At 33.9% G+C, this 20,463-nt stretch overlaps 1 protein-coding gene across 2 annotated transcripts in view; it reads left to right on the top strand.

The window, feature by feature from the left end:
- The window catches only part of LOC114329657 (probable multidrug resistance-associated protein lethal(2)03659), an 86,707-nt gene that overhangs the window by 58,294 nt on the left and 7,950 nt on the right, over positions 1-20,463 (top strand). Inside the window, exons 10-16 of one of the 2 annotated variants that reach the window (XM_050647348.1) lie at positions 1,846-2,015; positions 5,289-5,465; positions 8,875-9,022; positions 12,501-12,651; positions 16,368-16,598; positions 19,990-20,153; positions 20,284-20,418. In XM_050647348.1, coding sequence (XP_050503305.1) covers positions 1,846-2,015; positions 5,289-5,465; positions 8,875-9,022; positions 12,501-12,651; positions 16,368-16,598; positions 19,990-20,153; positions 20,284-20,418 — 1,176 coding nt within the window. The remainder of the gene's footprint in view (positions 1-1,845; positions 2,016-5,288; positions 5,466-8,874; positions 9,023-12,500; positions 12,652-16,367; positions 16,599-19,989; positions 20,154-20,283; positions 20,419-20,463) is intronic. The other variant, XM_050647349.1, reaches the window with a different exon arrangement.

The following is a 20,463-nucleotide window of genomic DNA, read 5'->3' as shown; positions in this document are numbered from 1 at the left end:
GCGTTTTCAATAATATAGTGAAATCAGTATTATGCAATCAAGTATATTCAAATGGGAAATAAGCCACAATTTTACCTAAAAATGATTTTATTAACGTTTCGACGCACAAGTCGGGTGTCGTTGTCAAAATACAAAATAATACTAAACTAAACAAAAATGTTGTTGCTTAGTAAAAAATTCTTCTAATAATTTATTTAATCTGACTCATTTATATCGGCAATTCAGACACGTATTATACATTTTAAAGTAGACGACTTTAAAATTATATTGCCAATATTGATGAGTTGCGTTCCTGGGACGACTTTACTAAAAGATAGTTCATTCGATTACATGAAATCAATCCCAACTCAAGAATATCTGCCACAAAAAATCATAGCATGTGATCTGTCTTTAAAAAGACAACCAAATGCAACGGTGGCACTGAAATTCTCGCGTTAGAGATTCCATAGTAAATCACGAGGGAAAACCAGGAAAAACCTCGTGATACTATCCCGACATCGTAAGTATTTGGGTTTACATTGAGTTTATTCTCAAAAATAATACCAAATTCTGACTTGATATTTTAAATTTTAAATAATACTAAAATACTAAATATGTACTAACTCGATATGTTACTGATTTACTAATTGTGGTATTTTCTTTCTATTGACTTCCTCCTTTAATATAGGTAACCACATCCTACTGCATTCTACCGAGGAATTTGCGACACAATTGGTTTCATTTAGCATAATCTCGGTAGAATGCAATAGGATGTGGTTACCTATATTAAAGGAGGAAGTCAATAGAAAGAAAATACCACAATTAGTAAATCAGTAACATATCGAGTTAGTACATATTTAGTATTTTAGTATTATTTAAAATTTAAAATATCAAGTCAGAATTTGGTATTATTTTTGAGAATAAACTAAATGTAAACCCAAATACTTACGATGTCGGGATAGTATCACGAGGTTTTTCCTGGTTTTCCCTCGTGATTTACTATGGAATCTCTAACGCGAGAATTTCAGTGCCACCGTTGCATTTGGTTGTCTTTTTAAAGACAGATCACATGCTATGATTTTTTGTGGCAGATATTCTTGAGTTGGGATTGATTTCATGTAATCGAATGAACTATCTTTTAGTAAAGTCGTCCCAGGAACGCAACTCATCAATATTGGCAATATCATTTTAAAGTCGTCTACTTTAAAATGTATATACGTGTCTGAATTGCCGATATAAATGAGTCAGATTAAATAAATTATTAGAAGAATTTTTTACTAAGCAACACCATTTTTGTTTATTTAGTATTATTTTGTATTTTGACAACGACACCCGACTTGGGCGTCGAAACGTTAATAAAATCATTTTTAGGTAAAATTGTGGCTTATTTCCCATTTGAATATACTTGATTATAAAAATGCCACAAGAAAATAGCTTCAGAACAACAGTATTACGCAATGGAAAACTGGGAATAGAGATTAGAAGAATGTTGAAAATATCATAACACAACAGGTGCCAAACATTGAACCATTAAAAAAGATGAAAAAAGAAAAAGAAATATTGAACACTATGAAAGAAAGAAAAATGAGCTACTTTGGTCACTTACTGAGAAATGAAAAATGAGTTGATATGATTGGTTATACAAGGGAAAGTGGAAGGAAAAAAAGAGAGGATTGGGGAGACGACGCACGTCCTGATGCAGATAGAGTAAAGATCGCAAATGTCCTTAAAGGCTAAGGCACAGGAAGAAGAATGATCATTCGGTGGTAGTAAAAGTCAAGTTTCCCATTGTTAAATATGTTTTACTCAACTTTACACTATATTTTATATAAAACCAAAATGAAAATAATTATCTTGTTGTTTTAGAAACGGCCATTTGTAATCCCCGAAATACGAACTTTTGGATCAGTTGATTTCTCCAACTACACCGAATATTTCGGTGCAGGCGCCAACTGGTTTGGCGTATTTTGCATGATATTTCTCTTTTTATTCGCACAGGTCGTGGCCAGCAGTGGCGATTACTTCTTGTCCCAGTGGTAAGATGCATTTTAGATAATGTCTAGAGTACAATTGGACAGAACTATCTGAAACTGCGAAGGTCACTTAGGTAACAAATCAAGGAGAGGGGACTTCAGTTGAACGCGTTAGTGCAAAGAATAAACATCCATTTAAAATGCATTGTGCACGAAATCAGTGGTTTTGCGACATATCCAGATAAAATCGTCAAATAGTTTTTTATTTAGAATACGTTTAATATAAACTTACGTGCATAGAAATCGGCCCACTTAAAAATTTGGTCATATTTGATGTCTCATATTTCCTAAACCTGTTGGCCGATTTAAGTGATTTTTCGAACATGTTATAGCCTGCTTCTTTAACAATACCACTGTCATAATATTGTTGCAAAGCAGATAAATTTCCATTGTATACAGGTTGTACCAATCAAACTGTGTTTTTTCTCAAAGTTCGCATCACCCTGTGGAATATTCTAGCATTTATAAAATACTGAAATTAAAACCCAACTATAGCCTCAGGTCTTCTTAACATTCTGTTTTTTTATTCATTCGTTTATGTTGGATAATAAAAAAGTTAGGTACTTTAACAAATTACTTTTAATGGGAAATAAGCCACAATTTTACCAAAAAAATGATTTTATTAACGTTTCGAAGCCCAAATCGGGTTTCGTTGTCAAAATACAAAATACTACTAAAATAAACAAAAAAGTTGTTGCTAATTTAAAAATTGTGGCTTATTTCCCATTAAAAGTAATTTATTATTAAAATGCCACAAGAAAATAGCTTCAGAACAACATTAAGGTACTTTAACAACTACACACGTTCTTCATCAATACACGGTGTTTTTAAATAAGTGCGACAAACTTTAAGGGATAATTCTGCATGAAAAAATAATGACAGTTGGCTTTATAAACGTATGTCCGCAAATGTTTCGTTTCCGAGATACATTGAATTTTTTCTTACAAACTGACGATTTATTTTATTGCTTTAAAACCGGTTGAGATATGCCAATGAAATTTGGTGGGTTTTAAGACGTAGTTATTGCACATTTTTTGACATACAATTAAGAATTTAATATTCATTATTAGCGCACATACGTGTAATATGACCTATCAAATTACCCGTAAGCACGCTAATGGTGAATATAAAATTCTTAATTTTATATAAAAAAATCCGAAATAACTATCTCTTAAAACCTACCAATTTTCATTTGCATATCTCAACTGGTTTTAAAGCAATAAATAAATCGTCAGTTTGTAAGAAAAAATTCAACATCCCGTATCTCAGAAACGAAACATTTGCGGACATATGTTTATAAAGCCAACTGTCATTATTTTTTCATGCAGAATTACCCCTTAAAGTTTGTCGCACTTATTTAAAAACACCGTGTATTGATGAAGAACATGTCTATACAGGGTGTTTCATTAATAATTGTCCATATAGTAACTGGAGAAACCTTAGCAGAAAATACGAAGATTTAACCTAAAACACTTAAATAAAATGTGGTTCCTTACTGAGTTACAGGGTGTTTTATCTAAAAATTTAAAAATTATTTTTGCTCAGCATTTTGAAACTATTCAACGTATTCTTTTCATACTTGGCAGAAAGTGCGACTGCTATACACCCTACTAAATTATGATAAACAAACGGTTCTAGCTACTACCAGAGGCGTACGACAGGGGATAGTGAATGGTTGACCCTTCTCAAATCCTACGCCACTGGAGGAATCACTATTATAGTGCCATTTTTAGATCCTCCAATATCTTCTACGTAAATAATATACTCCTCATTGGTAACGATAAAGTCATTAGTTTTCGAGATATTTGAAGTTAAATATGAAACGACACGGTTATTTTGATTATTGTATTGTGTCGCTTCATTTTTAATTTCAAATATCTCGAAAACTAATCATTTTAACGTTCCGAATGAAGAGATTATTATTTACATAAAAAGTATTGGAAAATCAAAAAAATACACTAAAATAGCAATTTCGTCAGTGGCGTAGAATTTGGGAAGGGTTAACCAGCCACTATCCCCTGTCGTACGCCTCTGGTAGTAGCTAGAAACGTTTATTTATCTTAATTTAGTAGGGTGTACAGTACCTATACTTTCTGCCAAGTATGATAAGGATACGCCAAATAGTTTTAAAGTACTGGGTACAAATAAGTTTTAAATTTTAATCATATGAATCATATCATAAATTAATCAAAATAAATGTGCCGTTTCTTATTTAACTTCAAATATCTCGAAAACTAATGACTTTATCGTTACCAATGAAGAGTATATTATTTACGTAAAAAGTATTGGAGAATCTAAAAATGATACTAAAATAGTAATTCCTCCAGTGGCGTAGAATTTGAGAGGGATCAACCATTCACTATCCCCCGGCGTACGCCTCTGGTAGTAGCTAGAAACGTTTGTTTATCATAATTTAGTAAGGTGTATAGTAGTCGCACTTTCTGCCAAGTATGAAAAGGATATGTCGAATAGTTTTAAAATGAGGAGCAAAAATAGTTTTTACATTTTTAGATAAAACACCCTGTAACTCAGTAAGGAACCACATTTTATTTAAGTGTTTTAGGTTAAATCTTCGTATTTTGTGCTAAGGTTTCTTCAATTACTATATGGACAATTATTAATGAAACACCCTGTATGTTAAAGTACCTAACTTTTTTATTACCCAACATAAACGAATGAATCAAAAAACAGAATGTTAAGAAAACCTGAAGCTATAGTTGGGTTTTAATTTAAGTATTTTATAAGTGCTAGAATATTCCACAGGGTGATGCGAACTTTGAGAAAAAAACACAGTTTGATTGGTTCACCCGGTATATAATGAAAATTTACCCCTTTAGCAACAATATTATGACAGTAGTATTGTTAAAGAATCAGGATATGACATGTTCAAAAAATCACTTAAATAGGCCAACAAGTTTAGAAAATATGAGACATCAAAAATGACCAAATTTTTAAGTGGGCCGATTTTTATGCACGTAAATTTATTTTTAATACACATGAATATTACAAGTGCCGTGAAAAATAGGACACTAAGTACACAATCCCGTGAAATTATGAACATTGTTTTACAATTTACGCAGGAGTAAACAGAAGGAAATTTGACTGTGACACAGGTAACAAATAAAAAACCGAAAAACCTTTGAAACCCAATTGATCTGACAACGTCGCGTAACCAAAGTTTTCGATCGGTCTGACCTTGGCGGATTCAGATATTTCTGTCCACTTATAACCACCCTCTAACAAACGCATTGTATATTAGATAACTGATATTTTCAGGGTTAATGTTGAAGAGCTTCGAGAGTTTAAAGGTTCGGCCGAATCGATGAGATTTTTTAATCGTTTTTCCAGATTAGATTTTGTCATCATATACAATGTTCTAATAGTAGGTACTATCGTCATATCAATCACAAGATCTTTGGTATACTACACAATTTGCATGAGGGCGTCACAAAGGTATGTTATTAAGTATAGTTAGTTTTAATATGAATAATTACTATACAGGGTTTTCACAAAAAAAATTACAAATTCTAGAAACTTCAAAGTTTATATAAAGGACCCCTCACTCTTTTTGTGTAAAAGTGGATTCAGTTAAATTAGCTGAAACTTTACAGATAACTCAACAGAGCTTTGGTCAAGCTGATCAAAAGTTCTCATTATAATCCGGTCAACTTAGACATCAAAATGCTTGGCAAATAACAAAAATTGCCGGAGAGCCAAATTTTGGTGGAGAGCTAGGGTATACCATAACAAATAAAGTTTAAAAAGTCCCCATCGATCCCATGTGTGCGTCAAAAGTTATTCGGGGTCAAAGGTCAAAATTTGAGATTTTTTGGATTTTTTTCGAAAACGGTAAGTTTTATCAAAAAAAAACTTCAAACCAAAGTTGTAGATCTTAACATTATCTACAAAAATTGTCCTTACATTTTTTTTTCCTAAGAGTTACCATTCCTGAGATATCGCGATTTTAAAAGTTACTTTATACATTATATGCACATATAAGCCACGTATACATATGTGGCCCTTAAGACAATTATAAATGCCTATTTGTGTCTCTTTTATATAGCATATCATACTATTCTGAAAATATTTCTTCAAAAGGTAATCAGTCCCAAACTGAATTTCCTCTATCCACGTGGCCTTGAAAAACATTTGGCTATACCATTGTTTAAAAAAGAACAGATTGCCTATTATAGGCAATGGCTATTGAGTATGAATTAGCTCCTTACCCCTTATCACTTTTCGATGCAGCTGGAATGCGTAAAACAAAGTCAGCAATTTATGATTGCTTTGAATCAGTCAATACTGAGGTTGATCGTAGAAACCCTACTTACATTATTGATGGAGGGTACCTACTACATCAAGTTGTGTGGGATCGAAAAGAAACCTTTAGCGTTATTTTTGATAAATATGTTCAGTATCTACACAGACATTACGGGCTTACAGTGACAGTGGTATTTGACGGCTACAATGACTCGACAAAGAATATTAAAGCTGCAGAACAACGTCGTGGAACTACATAAACATCATCGGGTTCCGAGATTATCTTTGATGAAAATATAACAGTTCCAGCGAATCAACAACAATTTTTCGCCAATATTAATAATAAATCTCGTTTAATTTCCATGTTAACTGACAAATTAACAGCTGCGAATATTGAAGTGAAACAAGCTAAAAATGACGCAGATGTCTTTATAATTGAGACAGCAATTGAAAAATTTAAGGCAACAAACACAACAATTGTAGTTGGTGAAGATGTTGATTTGTTGGTACTGATTACTGCAAGGACTCCAGTAGATAAAGTTATTTATTTTCTGAAACCTGGAAGGGCTCAACAGCGAACAGAGATATATTCTTCGAATAGTTTATTGGCTTATCCCAAATGTCAAAAGTACATTTTATTTTTACATGCGATAACCGGCTGCGACACTACGTCCGCAATGTACAGAAGGGGCAAAACGTCAGTACTTAAATTATTCGAAAAAATAGATTTGACTGACTACTGTAAAGTTTTTACAGAACTTGATTCTACACCGCAAACAATAATTACGGAATGAATTCGCTTTCTTCTTGCGGTTTATGGAACTCAAAAAAAATTATTTGTCTTGATAAATACCGATACTTAACTTTTGTAAAAAATACGCGAAACAAGAAACAAGTACAACTATCATGTCTTCCTTCAACATCAGCATCTGCTTTTCAACATTTGTATCGAGTATATTATCAAGTTCAAACGTGGCTAGGCAATGAACTGAATCCAGAAGACTGGGGTTGGAAATTAATAGATAATACTCTGGAACCGATTAAAACCTTACTCCCACCTGCTCCAGAAAAACTCCTTAACACTATTTTTTGCAATTGCAAAAAAGGTTGTAGCGCCAAATGTGGATGTAAAAAAGTCGGGTTGCTGTGTTCTCTAGTGTGTACCAACTGACAAGGTCAGTCTTGCTCAAATGTCCAGTTTAGTACAACAGAGGAAGACTCCTGTGATTTTAATGAAGAGACCAATGACTCAGTCACATTTGAACAATTTTTGAACATCCAGCAAGAGGAAGAGGAAGAAGATGAAATCGAAGAAGACTTGACTGTTGAAGTAGACTTTCAAGAATATGAATCTGATTAAAATATCTAAAGAAATCAAAACAATATTTAACCTAATAATCAATAGCAATATCAATAATCAATATCAATAATAAGGTAATATCTAGAACTTGACCGGTATTGTTTCCTTAAATTATCCTAAAATTGTCAAAACAGTTAGTGGAGTAGGCCTACAGGGGAAACCACGGTAAAAAAAACGCGCCGAGTACACTACCTCACAGGTGGTGTGGAAACGTGTGCATATCATGTATAATGTGACTCTTTGAATCGCGATATCTCAGGAATGGCAACTCTTAGGAAAAAAATAGTAAGGACTATTTTTGTAGAGAATTTTAAGATCTACAACTTTGGTTTAAGGTTTTTTTTTTGATAAAACTTACCGTTTTCGAAAGAAATCCAAAAAATCTCAAATTTTGACCTTTGACCCCGAATAACTTTTGACGCACACATGGGATCGATGGGGACTTTTTAAACTTTATTTGTTATGGTATACCCTAGCTCTCCACCAAAATTTGGCTCTCCGGCAATTTTTGTTATTTGAAATGTCTATATAGACCGGGTTATTACCCCAAGACTCAGAAAGCAATTGCTTCTGAGTCACAAAGGTTCAAGAGCCGGCTTTAGTCCATTTGAATAATACGTGTTTGTATAATAGATGTGTTAGATAGTGTGTTATTAAAAACTGCTACGTAGCGGGCAAAAGATCCAGAGGAAGATTTTCAGTACGATGGTTGGACCAAATAAAGGACATGACTGGTTACTCATTCTTCGAAGCAAAACAATACGCACAGGAGAGAGATACTTGGATAGAAATAGTCAAACAAATTACATGACGCCACTACATTCTTACGAAAGAGGAAAGATAGAGGAGGATTAAATAACTATATTAAATAACAAACTTCAGGGAGCGATTCTGCGTGAAAAAAATCATAACAGTTTGCTATATAAACATATGTGCGCAAATGCTTCGTTTTCCGATATACGGGTGTTGAATTTTTCCTTACAAACTTGGTTTTGTCGGGAGGATCTGTTAATTTAAAGCAATCTGAATGGTTTTCGACAGTACTATTTAGAATTTAGAGTGTCCATAAATCTGGTATCTAGAACACTTTGGTATTATCCGCTTGGAATGAGGTGGTTGACATTTTATGATATACAAGTTTTACTACACTGTACTTATATGTCTTCGAATTTGATATTTATGAAGAACATCGACAGTTTAGTAATAAAAAATACCCTAGTGCTTATAGTTAACATTTTTTAGACTTCATAACAGAATGTTTGAAAGCATAATTCACGCCAGTATGCTATTTTTTAATATTAACTCATCTGGGAGAATTTTAAATAGATTTTCGAAAGATTTAGGAGCCGTTGATGAAATGTTGCCCAATGCTTTCTGTGACACAACACAGGTAATAATCTTCTATGTAAGCATTATTATATAATTAATATAAAACAATATTATAGTAAATTACAACCGATAACGTATTTCATCATTCTAGTAGAGTCTATTATAAAAAGGGCAAAGTCGAGAGTACCATAGATCACGGAAGTCTAAGTTCTTCTCCTTTCTTTTGATTCTCCTTTCCAGTTTGCTATTCCTATGTTCCGCCTGTAATATGGATTTTAAGAGCGCAGCCGGTGGGAATAGGAAGACGTAGTAGACCAAAACTAAGGCAGACAGAGAATCAATGGACAGATCAGGCACAGAAAGCTTGAGGTTTTCATGATAATGAAAATTTCTTTTGTTTCAACAAAAAGCATATCAATGAAAAATTGTTCGTTTTTTTGCAATCAATCATACACTAAACTATATTAATAAGTATGGTTTTGGTGATATATTATCTTCGTGTTTGACCCTACGTTTTATTCTAATCATGATTTAAGTTTGTTCCCGTTCAAGGCTCTACCCAAGCTCTACCACTACTGATAATCATCATCAATAGCTGTTTGGAGTCCAGTATTGAATATAGTAAATATTCCGTAATTAATTCCAGTAAATCTGGTCTTGGTCACCTTGAATCCAGTTTGTGCAAGATGCGCTTGAAATTGTCCAACCATCTTGTTGGACGACGTCCTCGATTGCAATAAGTATCGTGTCGAGGTCTCCATTCTAAAATTTTTTGGGTCTATCTTTCATTTTCCAACATGGCCTGCCCATCTCCATCTCAGTGTTATAATTATTTTAACTGCGCCCATAATATCAGTTTTCCTCCTATTTGATTTGAAACTGTCCGAGTTCAATTCAACATTGATATCTCCATTGGGAACATAAGTTGTATCTTATTTATTACTTTTTTGATAATGGTCAGTCTTTCTGCTCCATGCGTTAGAATATGTGCACACATTGATCAAAGACCTTCTTTTTTAGTACATGGGAATATATGTATTCCTCAGTTTTCTGTAAGCTGTCCACGTTATTCCTTTCCTCCCGTTTAACTTTGTAGTTTGGTTTCCTCTTACTAATTTAACTTTATGGTCCAGATATTTATAGGTATACACTGGTTCAATTTGCGTGCCATAAGTTGAAATGTTTTTGTCCAGTACTAGCTTGGCCATACGGCTGAACGAGAACTGTAGGTACCATATATGGTATTAAAATTAACTTAAAGAAAACAAAATTAATGGTCTTTACAAAACACCCAAAAGATAACGAGACACTCCATATTAATAATATCCAGATACAAAGAGTAGACAAATACAAATATCTAGGAACATTTGTTAGTCAACACGCAGAACAAATACAAGAGATTAAAAGGCCTTGTAGAAACAGCAAGGGCAAAATTGGACACCTAAGAATGGATCTAAGGATAAAGTTGCTGCGCTGCTACATTTTTACAACTTTGCCCTACGAATCTGTGCATTTTGATCGAGGAAGTTCTTGATAGGGTTAATAAGAGGGAAGAAATTATAGAGACAATTAAGAGGCAGAAGCTTGAATATTTTGGGGCGTATAGTAAAAGGTCCTCGTTACAGTTTGCTGGGTTTGATTATAGAGGCAAAATAAAAGGTAAAAGAGCTGTAGGCAGAAGTCAAACCTCCTGGTTACGAAATCTAAGGGAATGGTTTAGTCTGAGTTCTAACCAACTATTTAGATCTGCTGTTGACATCCAACCTTCGATAGAAGATGGAACTTTAATAAGAAGAAATGTTTTACATACAGATTTTATTACTTGTTGAAAATAATAATGATTATTGAATGAGCGATTTAATTGAACATTTACTTCTTCTTCTTCTTCAAGTGCCATCTTCGTTCCGAAGGTTGGCGATCATCAGGGCTATATGTATTTTCGAAACTGCTGACCGAAACAATTCGTTGTTGCTACAGCTATACCATTCCCGTAGATTCTTTAGCCAGGAGTTTCGTCTTCTTCCTATGGACCTTTTTCCTGCTATCTTCCCCTGCATAATTATTCGAAGCAGTTCATATCTTTCGCCTCTTGTAATGTGTCCCAAGTATTGCAGTTTTCGTTTTTTGATCGTAAATATGACTTCCTTTTCTTTATTCATTCTTCTCAAGACCTCGACGTTTGTGACTCTCTCCGTCCATGATATTCTCAAGATTCTGCGATACATCCACAGTTCAAATGCCTCTAATTTTTTGATATCAATCTTTTTCAGCGTCCATGACTCCATTCTGTAGAACAGCACAGAAAGTACGTAACATCTCATCAGGCGAAGTTTCATTTCAAGGCTCAAATCTCTTCCACAGAACACTCTCTTCATTTTAGTTAATATGGATCTGGCTTTTTCTATTCTTATTTTGATTTCTGCTGAGCTATCGTTGTCTTCATTTATAAAAGTGCCTAAATATTTGTATTTGCTAACTCGATCAATAATTTCTTTGTGTAAATATAAATTTTGGACATTTCGTGTTGATTTCGATATTACCATAAATGTAGTTTTCTTTATGTTCAAAGATAGTCCATATTCTTCGCTGCAGTCTGCTATTCACCAATGTCTGTAGCTCTTTTAAGTGTTTCTGCGATCAGAACGGTGTCGTCGGCAAATCTCAGATTGTTTAATGTAACACCATTTATTTTAATACCTATGGATTGCTCAGAGAGTGTTCTATTCATTACGTCTTCGGAATAGAGATTAAACAGGGTTGGTGACAGTATACACCCTTGTCTCACACCTCGCTTTATTTCAATTTCTTCAGTGGTATTATTCTCTACTCTCACTTATTGTAGTACATATATTACTGCTTTCTGATTGTAGTACATATTTGCTATTAGTCGGATGTCTCGTTTATCTAACACTTTATCAAAGGCCTTGTTATAATCCATGAAACACATGAATACATCTTGATTTATGTCAAGACATCTTTGAGACATAACGTTCAGTGGAAACAACGCCTCAAACTGATTGTACGGTAATCACTACATTGTTGGGCATTCATCTTTTTTGGTATAATAACAAAGGTGGATAAAAGCCATTCTTGTGGTATTTTTCCTGATGTATAAATGCTATTGAAAAGTTCAACTAAAATTTGGATCGAGTCTTCTTCTATCAGTTTAAGGATTTTCGTTGGTATTTTATCTGGACCTGGGGCTTTACCGTTTTTCATTCTTTTTAGTGCGTACATTACTTCCTCTTCCGGTATTTCTGGACCTTCGTCTCCTTGTATGTTACTTAGTTCAGATTGTTGTCTATCATCTGCAAAGAGTTCTTCAACATAGTTTTTCCATGTCTTCAACTGTTCTTCTAGTTCTGTTATTATGTTTCCGTTGACATTATACAGGGTATTTGTCTGCTTACGTTTTTGTGCACCTGCAAGTTCTTTAACTTTTTTATGTACATTAAAAATATCATGTTTTGCCTGCAATTGCTCTACAATTACAACAACATTTACTAAAATAATTATTTAAACGTAATATATTTTTCTAGCTTCTACTAAATCTAATCGGTGCCATCATTGTAGTGACTCTGATAGATTATTTTCTTCTAATTCCCACTGCAGTAATATTCGTTGCCTTTTATTTATTAAGAAGAGTATACCTGCACACAAGTAGGAACGTTAAGCGACTGGAGGGAATAAGTAAGTGATTTAAGAGTTTTAGATATTCTGAGTATTTTTTGTTTGTAATATTGATATTACTTATGTATATTAAAAGAATAAATTAAAAATATCTTATTTGATCGGGTTTTAGAGAGAACCATAACAGAGGTCGATCTTAAATTTTAAAATGCTCTGATGGAATTTCTTTCAATGCTTTGTGTAATAGGCATGAGCTTAATAATATTGATATTTTCTTAATAGATGCCTATGTGATAAGAAAGATCGTATATGTTGGATATCATTATCACTTATGTTTACTCTATCTACCTCTACTCTGAAGAGTTCTATTGAAATACATTTAAACTAGTTCTTTCACTTTAACAGTGGCGGCCGGTCAAGGTCGGCAGGGTCGGCAGTGCCGACACACACATTTATATATAATTTTTTTTAATATTTGTATCTGTGAAGTAAAAAAAATCTGTCAGATAATACAGATTAAATTTTATTCATGGTTTTTAAAAGGATTTGATCAATCCGAACGTTAAGTGATCCCTGCGCATAAAAGACTTCTCAAAAAATGAATGATCCGAACCATTCATCTGAATTTTCGGCTAGCCGTACCCAACTCTCCGTAGCTTGACGATTTACACGTAAAACTCAAAGAAATAACAAGTCGATGAGCAAGCGAAAGCGAACAGCGAACATACATACATTCTCTCCGGCCAGGTACGGCACTTTTAAATCTGCCCGTCGGTGTTTCATTTGGAGCATCGCATCGGCAGAAATTGTCAAAACTAATTACGCCGTTTTACGTCGTTTGATATTGTAATTTTTTTAAGTTGTCAGGAATTATTATTTGTTAAAAATCAAAGTAATTATAGAGAATTAATAAAATTGTTTAGAAATATTTACTTTCTGATTCGAAGGGTATTCGTAATACAGAATGAACTAATACATATAATCAAATAGTTACATTTTGAATAACGTTATTGAATCTGAGATTTAGAAAACCATTTGCTTTTCGCTGGAAGTAGATGAAACTTCTGATTATCATGTCATTCACAATGATCAATTATTGTTGTTCGATACGCGTTACGTGGTAATATTTTTATGAGAGGTTTTTGGTTTTAGAGACGTGAGTAAAAGCAATAAGGCAGAATATATTTTTGGTGTTTTAAAGAACAGATTAATAGTTATTTATGATATAAGTGTTAAAAGTACACATTTAAGGCACGCATGTGAAAATTTGCAGAATGAGCGATAGCGAGTTCTGCAATTTACATGAGTGTCTTAAAAATGTACTTTTTAACACGCATATCATACAATATTTTTTCTACAAACATAATTACAAGACAATATCTACAAAAACTTTAACTTGAACGTGACTGACATTCCATTTTTATATTTTTTTGACATTACATCAAAATTGTCTATACGGTCAATACGAACTGCAGTGCCTTAAAAATATTTTAAAGCACTAGTGCCTTAAAGTAGAATTTTTAACGCTCGTATGGAGTGCTAAAAATTACATTTTTAACGGTTGTAGAAAAAATTTTTTGATATCAAAAATAAATTGGTAGGGCAAACTGGGGCAATCTTATGACGGCGTTGCTGTGATGTGTGGTGAATTGAATGGTCTCCAGGCAAAAGTTAAAACTATTGCATCACAAGCTTTATTTACTCACTATACTATGATGCGCATATAATGAATTTAGTTTTGCATTTTAAGTGTAAAAAAATAAAGAATATCGTCTTTTCTTGCCAGTTTAGCTCACGGATTACTCCTTTAGAACAAATTTGTTTCGAAAAAACAGCGAACAGTTTGTCAGACGCGATGAAATTTTAAATCTCGGTTAGTTTTATCTAAGCAGATTATCTCTAGTAGTTTTAGTATCTGTAGCAGATTTTCGTGAACAGCTTTTGAAAGTTTTTGATTTTATTATCGAAGGCGACGATTTTGAAAGCGGCGATACCTCGAACCGTGAAGCAATCGGTTTGAGAACTTTATTAAATGATTACTCTTTTAATATTTTTTTAAATATTTTTAAGACAGAGTTGGCCCAAGATATTCATTGTTGTTCAAAATCAGTCAACTGACATTATTAATTCCAAAAATAGAATACGAAAGCTGGTGCAAAATCTCAGAGATTTCCGTAATGATAGTAGTTTCCAATATATACGCAGTGACGTTTTGGATTCAGTTGATATTTCCGAACCATCCAAAAAAAGACACCGACATGATACATATCTTGAAAAACGAGTAGGTATATCTTGAAATTTTGGATACCTACTATTATATGCAAATAGATACTCCTTTTTCAAATTTTGAAGATTTGCAAATTTTTGACCTCTTTTACGATTCAAAATTTAAAAGTTCCCTTTGCCAAAGAATTTCCAAGGTATTTATTATTACAAGTTCAAGTTAGGTACTTAAAAATTATGCCGATCCAAATATTTTCAGAAAGTGGGATAAGTTACAAAATATGTATGTATAATTCTATGTAGTAAGTACTGCAATTCATTACAACAAACTGTTCATCAATTTTCTTATTACCACCAATTTCTGCCTCAAATAAACGGGATTTATCTTGTCTCAAAAGAATCAACACGTATTGTCGAAACACCATGAAACAAGAGAGAATGTATATATAAGAAAGTACATCAAATAAAAAAAAAACAAAAAACAACAAAATCTCCTATGATGATTTAAGCCTTTTAGTTTGATGGTATACCTATTGGTAGGGGAGCAAAGTATGCTAAATATGCAGTCACTCGAGCGCTTTGGGGACCTATTGGGTTGTGAAGAGTAGGTCTTAAAACCAAAAAAAGTTAAGTAATGTTTTCCATTTTAGTGGGCGCTTGCCATTTTTTAATTTAATTTTCCATTTCCAACAATCGTTTTTTCCGATTATAACGCCATCTATCCATAATTATAAAAAATGTTTCAAATAAAAGTTACTTGTTTTTACGTAAGCAATCCAAATCTGCAATAAAAAATGAGGGCTCCTATTTAAGATTTTAAAGTAACCCCCCACCCCACATCCATGTGGTGTCATGTTTGGTGCCATTCGATAGATTTTTCAAAAATATTGAATAAGTGTATTTTACATTTTTTCGATATAATTTTCAATTCGCGAAATATCGCGGGATTCGTATTTAAAATATTAAATTTACCCCCCACCCCTCTCCGTGGGAAGTCGTGTTTGGTATCATTCGATAGATTTTTAAAAAATATTGGGCACATATTTTTTAGCTTTTCGATCTGTCAATTATTTCGCGAAATATTCGCTTTTTTCTTGTGAAACTTTGGGACTCATCCATTTCCTTACGCCCGGCTCAAACCGTCAGATTTTTGAAATATACACTCTTTTGCATGTACTTAACTTACCTTATCTTAATCTGACAATTTCGAGATTTTTTAAGGATAAATTTTTTTTTCGGGCCCCCCTTAACGAACTCCCCTGTGTTAAGAGCCAATATATGGTAGACGTACATCTGCAGGGTACCAGGTTTCTCCCCATATGCTAATCTGACGCGCTCGAGTAACTGCAAAAATCCCCGCTTGGGCTCCCCTACCATATATGAGGAGACAAAAAAAACCTTGTCGACCCTGTCTCCAAGGCCACGAGCCGCCACTGCACTTAATTGTAATAAAACCAAAGGATTGTGAGTAGAGGACCTTTCTTTCCCTAACATACCTACATAATAATGATAACTTTCAGGAGAAAAATATTCATGCATAGTTCTTATTTTAGCCCGAAGTCCAGTTTTTGCTCACTTGAACGCCACTCTCCAAGGTTTAACAACTATTCGTTCGAATGGAGCTGAGAAAATTTTGGTTGAAGAATTCGACTATTTGCAAGATATACACAGCAGTGCTTGGTTCATGTTCTTGTTCACGTCAAGAGCTTTTGGACTCTGGTTGGATTTGATTTGCACCGTGTTTATTCTATATGTTACGTTTAACTTTGCAATTTTTGATTCCAGTAAGTTAAAATTACATTTATTTATTATCCCGGTTATTTATAGCGTTCTTCGCCTTCCGGTTCCCAGTTTCCAACTTCGTCGGTCGTTCCATTCGCTAGAGTGAAGATTCCTTTCCAACATTGCCTTCTGAATGCCGCGCCGCCTAGCCAGGATTGTTTCGGCCTTCCTCTCTTTCTTCTTTCCCTTGGCGTCCATTTTAGAATTTGTTTTGGCAGTCTGTCCTCGTCCATTCTTTCTACATGACCATACCAGATCAGTTGTCTCCTTTGAATTTCGTCTATAATGATCGACTTGACTCCCATTATATTTCTGATTTGGTCATTTTGTCTTCTTTCAAGCTTTGATTTTCTAGCCGATCTTCTCCAAAAGTTCATTTCCAAAGCAAGTACGCGTCGTTACAGAAATTTAGTAAGTTGCCATGTTTCGCATCCATAGAGCACTATTCGCGGTGTGCAAGTACTTGGAAGGGAAACGAGAAACGACCGTGCGCGAGTCGCGGAGAATATTGCAATTATCTTAAATAATTCATATTGTCAATTGTAATTGTCAAATTGACGTATATTTCATACCTTCTGTCATTGAAGCAGAAAAATTATATATTGCTTCACAATATTGATATGATATGCAATTATTATATAAAGGTAAATTTAATTAATTGTATTTTGCTTGTAGTACTGCATTTTAATAACTAATTTTATTTACTACATACAATTGTTTACGTTTGCATAGCATAACCTGCATCTTATTTTTTCTTCTTATTATTTTTTTGGACTATGGCCTTGACAATTATCCAGCAACCAGGACTAATATAATTGGCCAATATAATTAAAAGTGCGAATAAAAGTACAGAGCGTAGAAATAGAGGTCGCTTTGCCGAACTTGCACGGTCCCAATACTTTTAAAGACGGAGTTTGTTTTCTTTGATTAGATCAGGGCTTCCCAAACTGTGCGTCGCGACGCCCTGGGGCGTCGCGGCGTTGTCCCAGGGGCGTCGCCTGTCAGCACGGACTTTTAATACAGAAAATATATTTCTTCTTCTTTGTCTTGCCATTCACGTCCACATCTGAAATAATCCTCCTCAAGTCTTCCTTTCCATTGTTTTTTATTGTATGCTACTTGTAGCCAATTTTTCCCGGCAGTCCGGAAAATATATTTATTTGATTTTAAATGAGTATAAAATATATGTATTAATAAATAAATCAAATAAAAATTAAACATGAAGTCGATAGACCCTTCCAAAAATTGTTCAATCTGAAAATGATCCGATGGTCCACGAAATTATCCTGGAATAACTGTGTAGGCGTGTGTAGGGATGGTGCCAGAACGATATCTGAACAGTATGGAGGACTACAAGCTCTCATCAAAACCAAGGCTCCAAGTGTAAAATGGTCACATTGTGTCGTACATAGATAGGCCTTAGCAGCCAAGAACATTACACCTGAATTAAGTTTTGTGATGGATAGCATTATTAAAGTGGTGAACTATATTAAAACACGACCCGTGAAATCAAGAGTTTTCCATTTGTTAAACTTTGTGAAGAAATGGGGGCTGAACACACCTGTTTAATTTTTATTATTGCAACTCCTGTTGGCTGTCCAAAGACAACGTACTCACAGGTATATACGAATTAAGAAACGAATTTTACACGTATCGACATACAGAATCACATAATGATGTACAAAACTTTATTAATTCAGAGTTTATAATAAAATTAGCATACCTATGTGACATATTTAACAAATTAAATGATCTTAATAAGTATTTGCAGGCAATACCTATTCATATCCTGGAATTGGCAGATAAAATTACTGGGTTTCAGAAGAAGTTGCTCTTATGGAAGAGAAAATTAGAAGATCGAGAAATTGACTGTTTCCCTGCTTTACAAAGTATTCTACAAGAAAACTCGATAGAAATCCTCGATCCCTCTTTAAAAAATATGTTTACACAACACATGTTATCATTGAGTGAACACTTTGCAGTCATCCACAATATCAACACTTTCAACGGAGGAAGAAGAACAACTAACAGAATTGTCCTGTGATTCCAGCCTAAAGTTTCAGTACGACAAGGACAAACTGTTTAAATTTTGGAGGTCAGCTTCTCATGAATATCATGCCATCAGCACTGCTGCATTAAAGGTTTTATTACCATTTGCGACTTCGTACTTGTGCGCAACGAGCTTTTCTGCAGTTGCAGTAATTAAAAACAAGTACAGGTCAAACATAAACTAAAAGAATGGAGTGGCAATTTCCAAACTGGAGCCCCGGTTTCATTAAGCTGTTCTCAAAAAACAAAGACATCCTTCACATTAACCAACCAGTTACATAAATAAATATCCCTTTTTATTTCTGTGCCTATGTTTAGATTTCGTTCTTAATTTCTAATAAAAATTATAAATGTTCAAATAGTGTTTTTGTTATAACTATAACCTGTTGCTAGGCTAGTACTAAAATTGGTAAGTATTATTGGAGATTGGGTCGAGGGGCGTGGCAAAAAAATACCAAAGTCTCAAGGGCGTTACAGTAGGAATAAGTTTGGGAAGCCCTGGATTAGATAGTTCTTTTGACCATAGCATCGGGTTTAGGCATCCAATCACCCTTTTTCCTTTCACGGTCCTTTGCTCTATCTCTTTTTCGGAGCGCCCACTCTTGTTGATTGTTGTTCCCAAATATACATATTCCTCACAGTTCTTGATTGTTTCTTGTTCGTTAACTATTAGATCTTCTACTTTAGTCCCGATGCATAAGTATTGCGTTTTGTTTCTATTTACAAAAAGTACCGTGGTCGTCCGCGAAATGTAGAGTATACAATGTTGTATCATCGTCAAGTTGAATTTCCATCCATGAACAAGATCTTCTCCACTGTTTTAGTGCTTCATTTAAATATATCTTAAATAGTATTGGAGAGAGGCAGCATCCTTGTCGTAATCCTTTTGTTACTGGAAATTCTTCTGATAAGATGTTGTTTAGTTTGATTTTTGATGTTGCTTTATTGTATAATTGTCTGACTGCGGCGATGGTCGTGTTATTTAAGGAAGATCGTTCAAGAGACTGCCATAGCTTTCTCACAGGAATCGTGTCATTTGCTTTTGTGAGATTCACAAATAAAATATGTATTTCCTGGCTTCTTGCAACTTTCTTTTCATTAAGTTGTGTTAGGGTAAATATGTGGTCTACGCAAGATCTTCCAGCTCTCAAACCTGCTTGCTGTTCAATTTCATGAGGTTCGTATTCTTGCTCAATCATTTTTTTAAAGATTTTACCAAACAGCCTGCTAAAGATACTTGTGACCGAGATACACCTGTAGATTCCGCAAATATCTTTTGGACCTTTTTTGGTTTAAAAATTACTTTTTCTAACATTTATTTTATTTGTATATCTATTATTTCAGAACATTATGGTAGCGGAGTTGGACTGGCCATCACTCAGTGTATAGGTCTGAGTGGATTGGTACAATGGGGCATGCGTCAGTCAGCTGAGTTAGAGAATCAAATGACATCGGTGGAAAGAGTTTTGGAATTCACTAGGATTGAACATGAACCTGACCTTGAATCGGTAACACATTTTTTGACTTCCTTCTTTCTCTTTCAGGTTTTGCCATTCTAAATTTTATCTTACTTAATTATTCTCTTCTATAATATCCAAGGTTTTATTATAGCTTTGTTTTTTTATATATATATTTTAGACCCCCGATAAAAAACCACCACCGACATGGCCAAAGTTTGGAAAAATTGAATTCATTGATACGACTATGCGGTATAGTAAGACAGGAGCAACAGTGTTGAAACATCTAAATTTCATTATCAAACCTAAGGAAAAAGTTAAGTATCGTTATACATATACCACCAAAGCCAAATTTTTTCTA

The sequence above is a fragment of the Diabrotica virgifera genome, chromosome 3 (genome assembly GCF_917563875.1).
Source record: "Diabrotica virgifera virgifera chromosome 3, PGI_DIABVI_V3a".
NCBI lineage: Eukaryota > Metazoa > Arthropoda > Insecta > Coleoptera > Chrysomelidae > Diabrotica > Diabrotica virgifera.
This window is presented reverse-complemented; position numbering and strand designations above follow the sequence as displayed.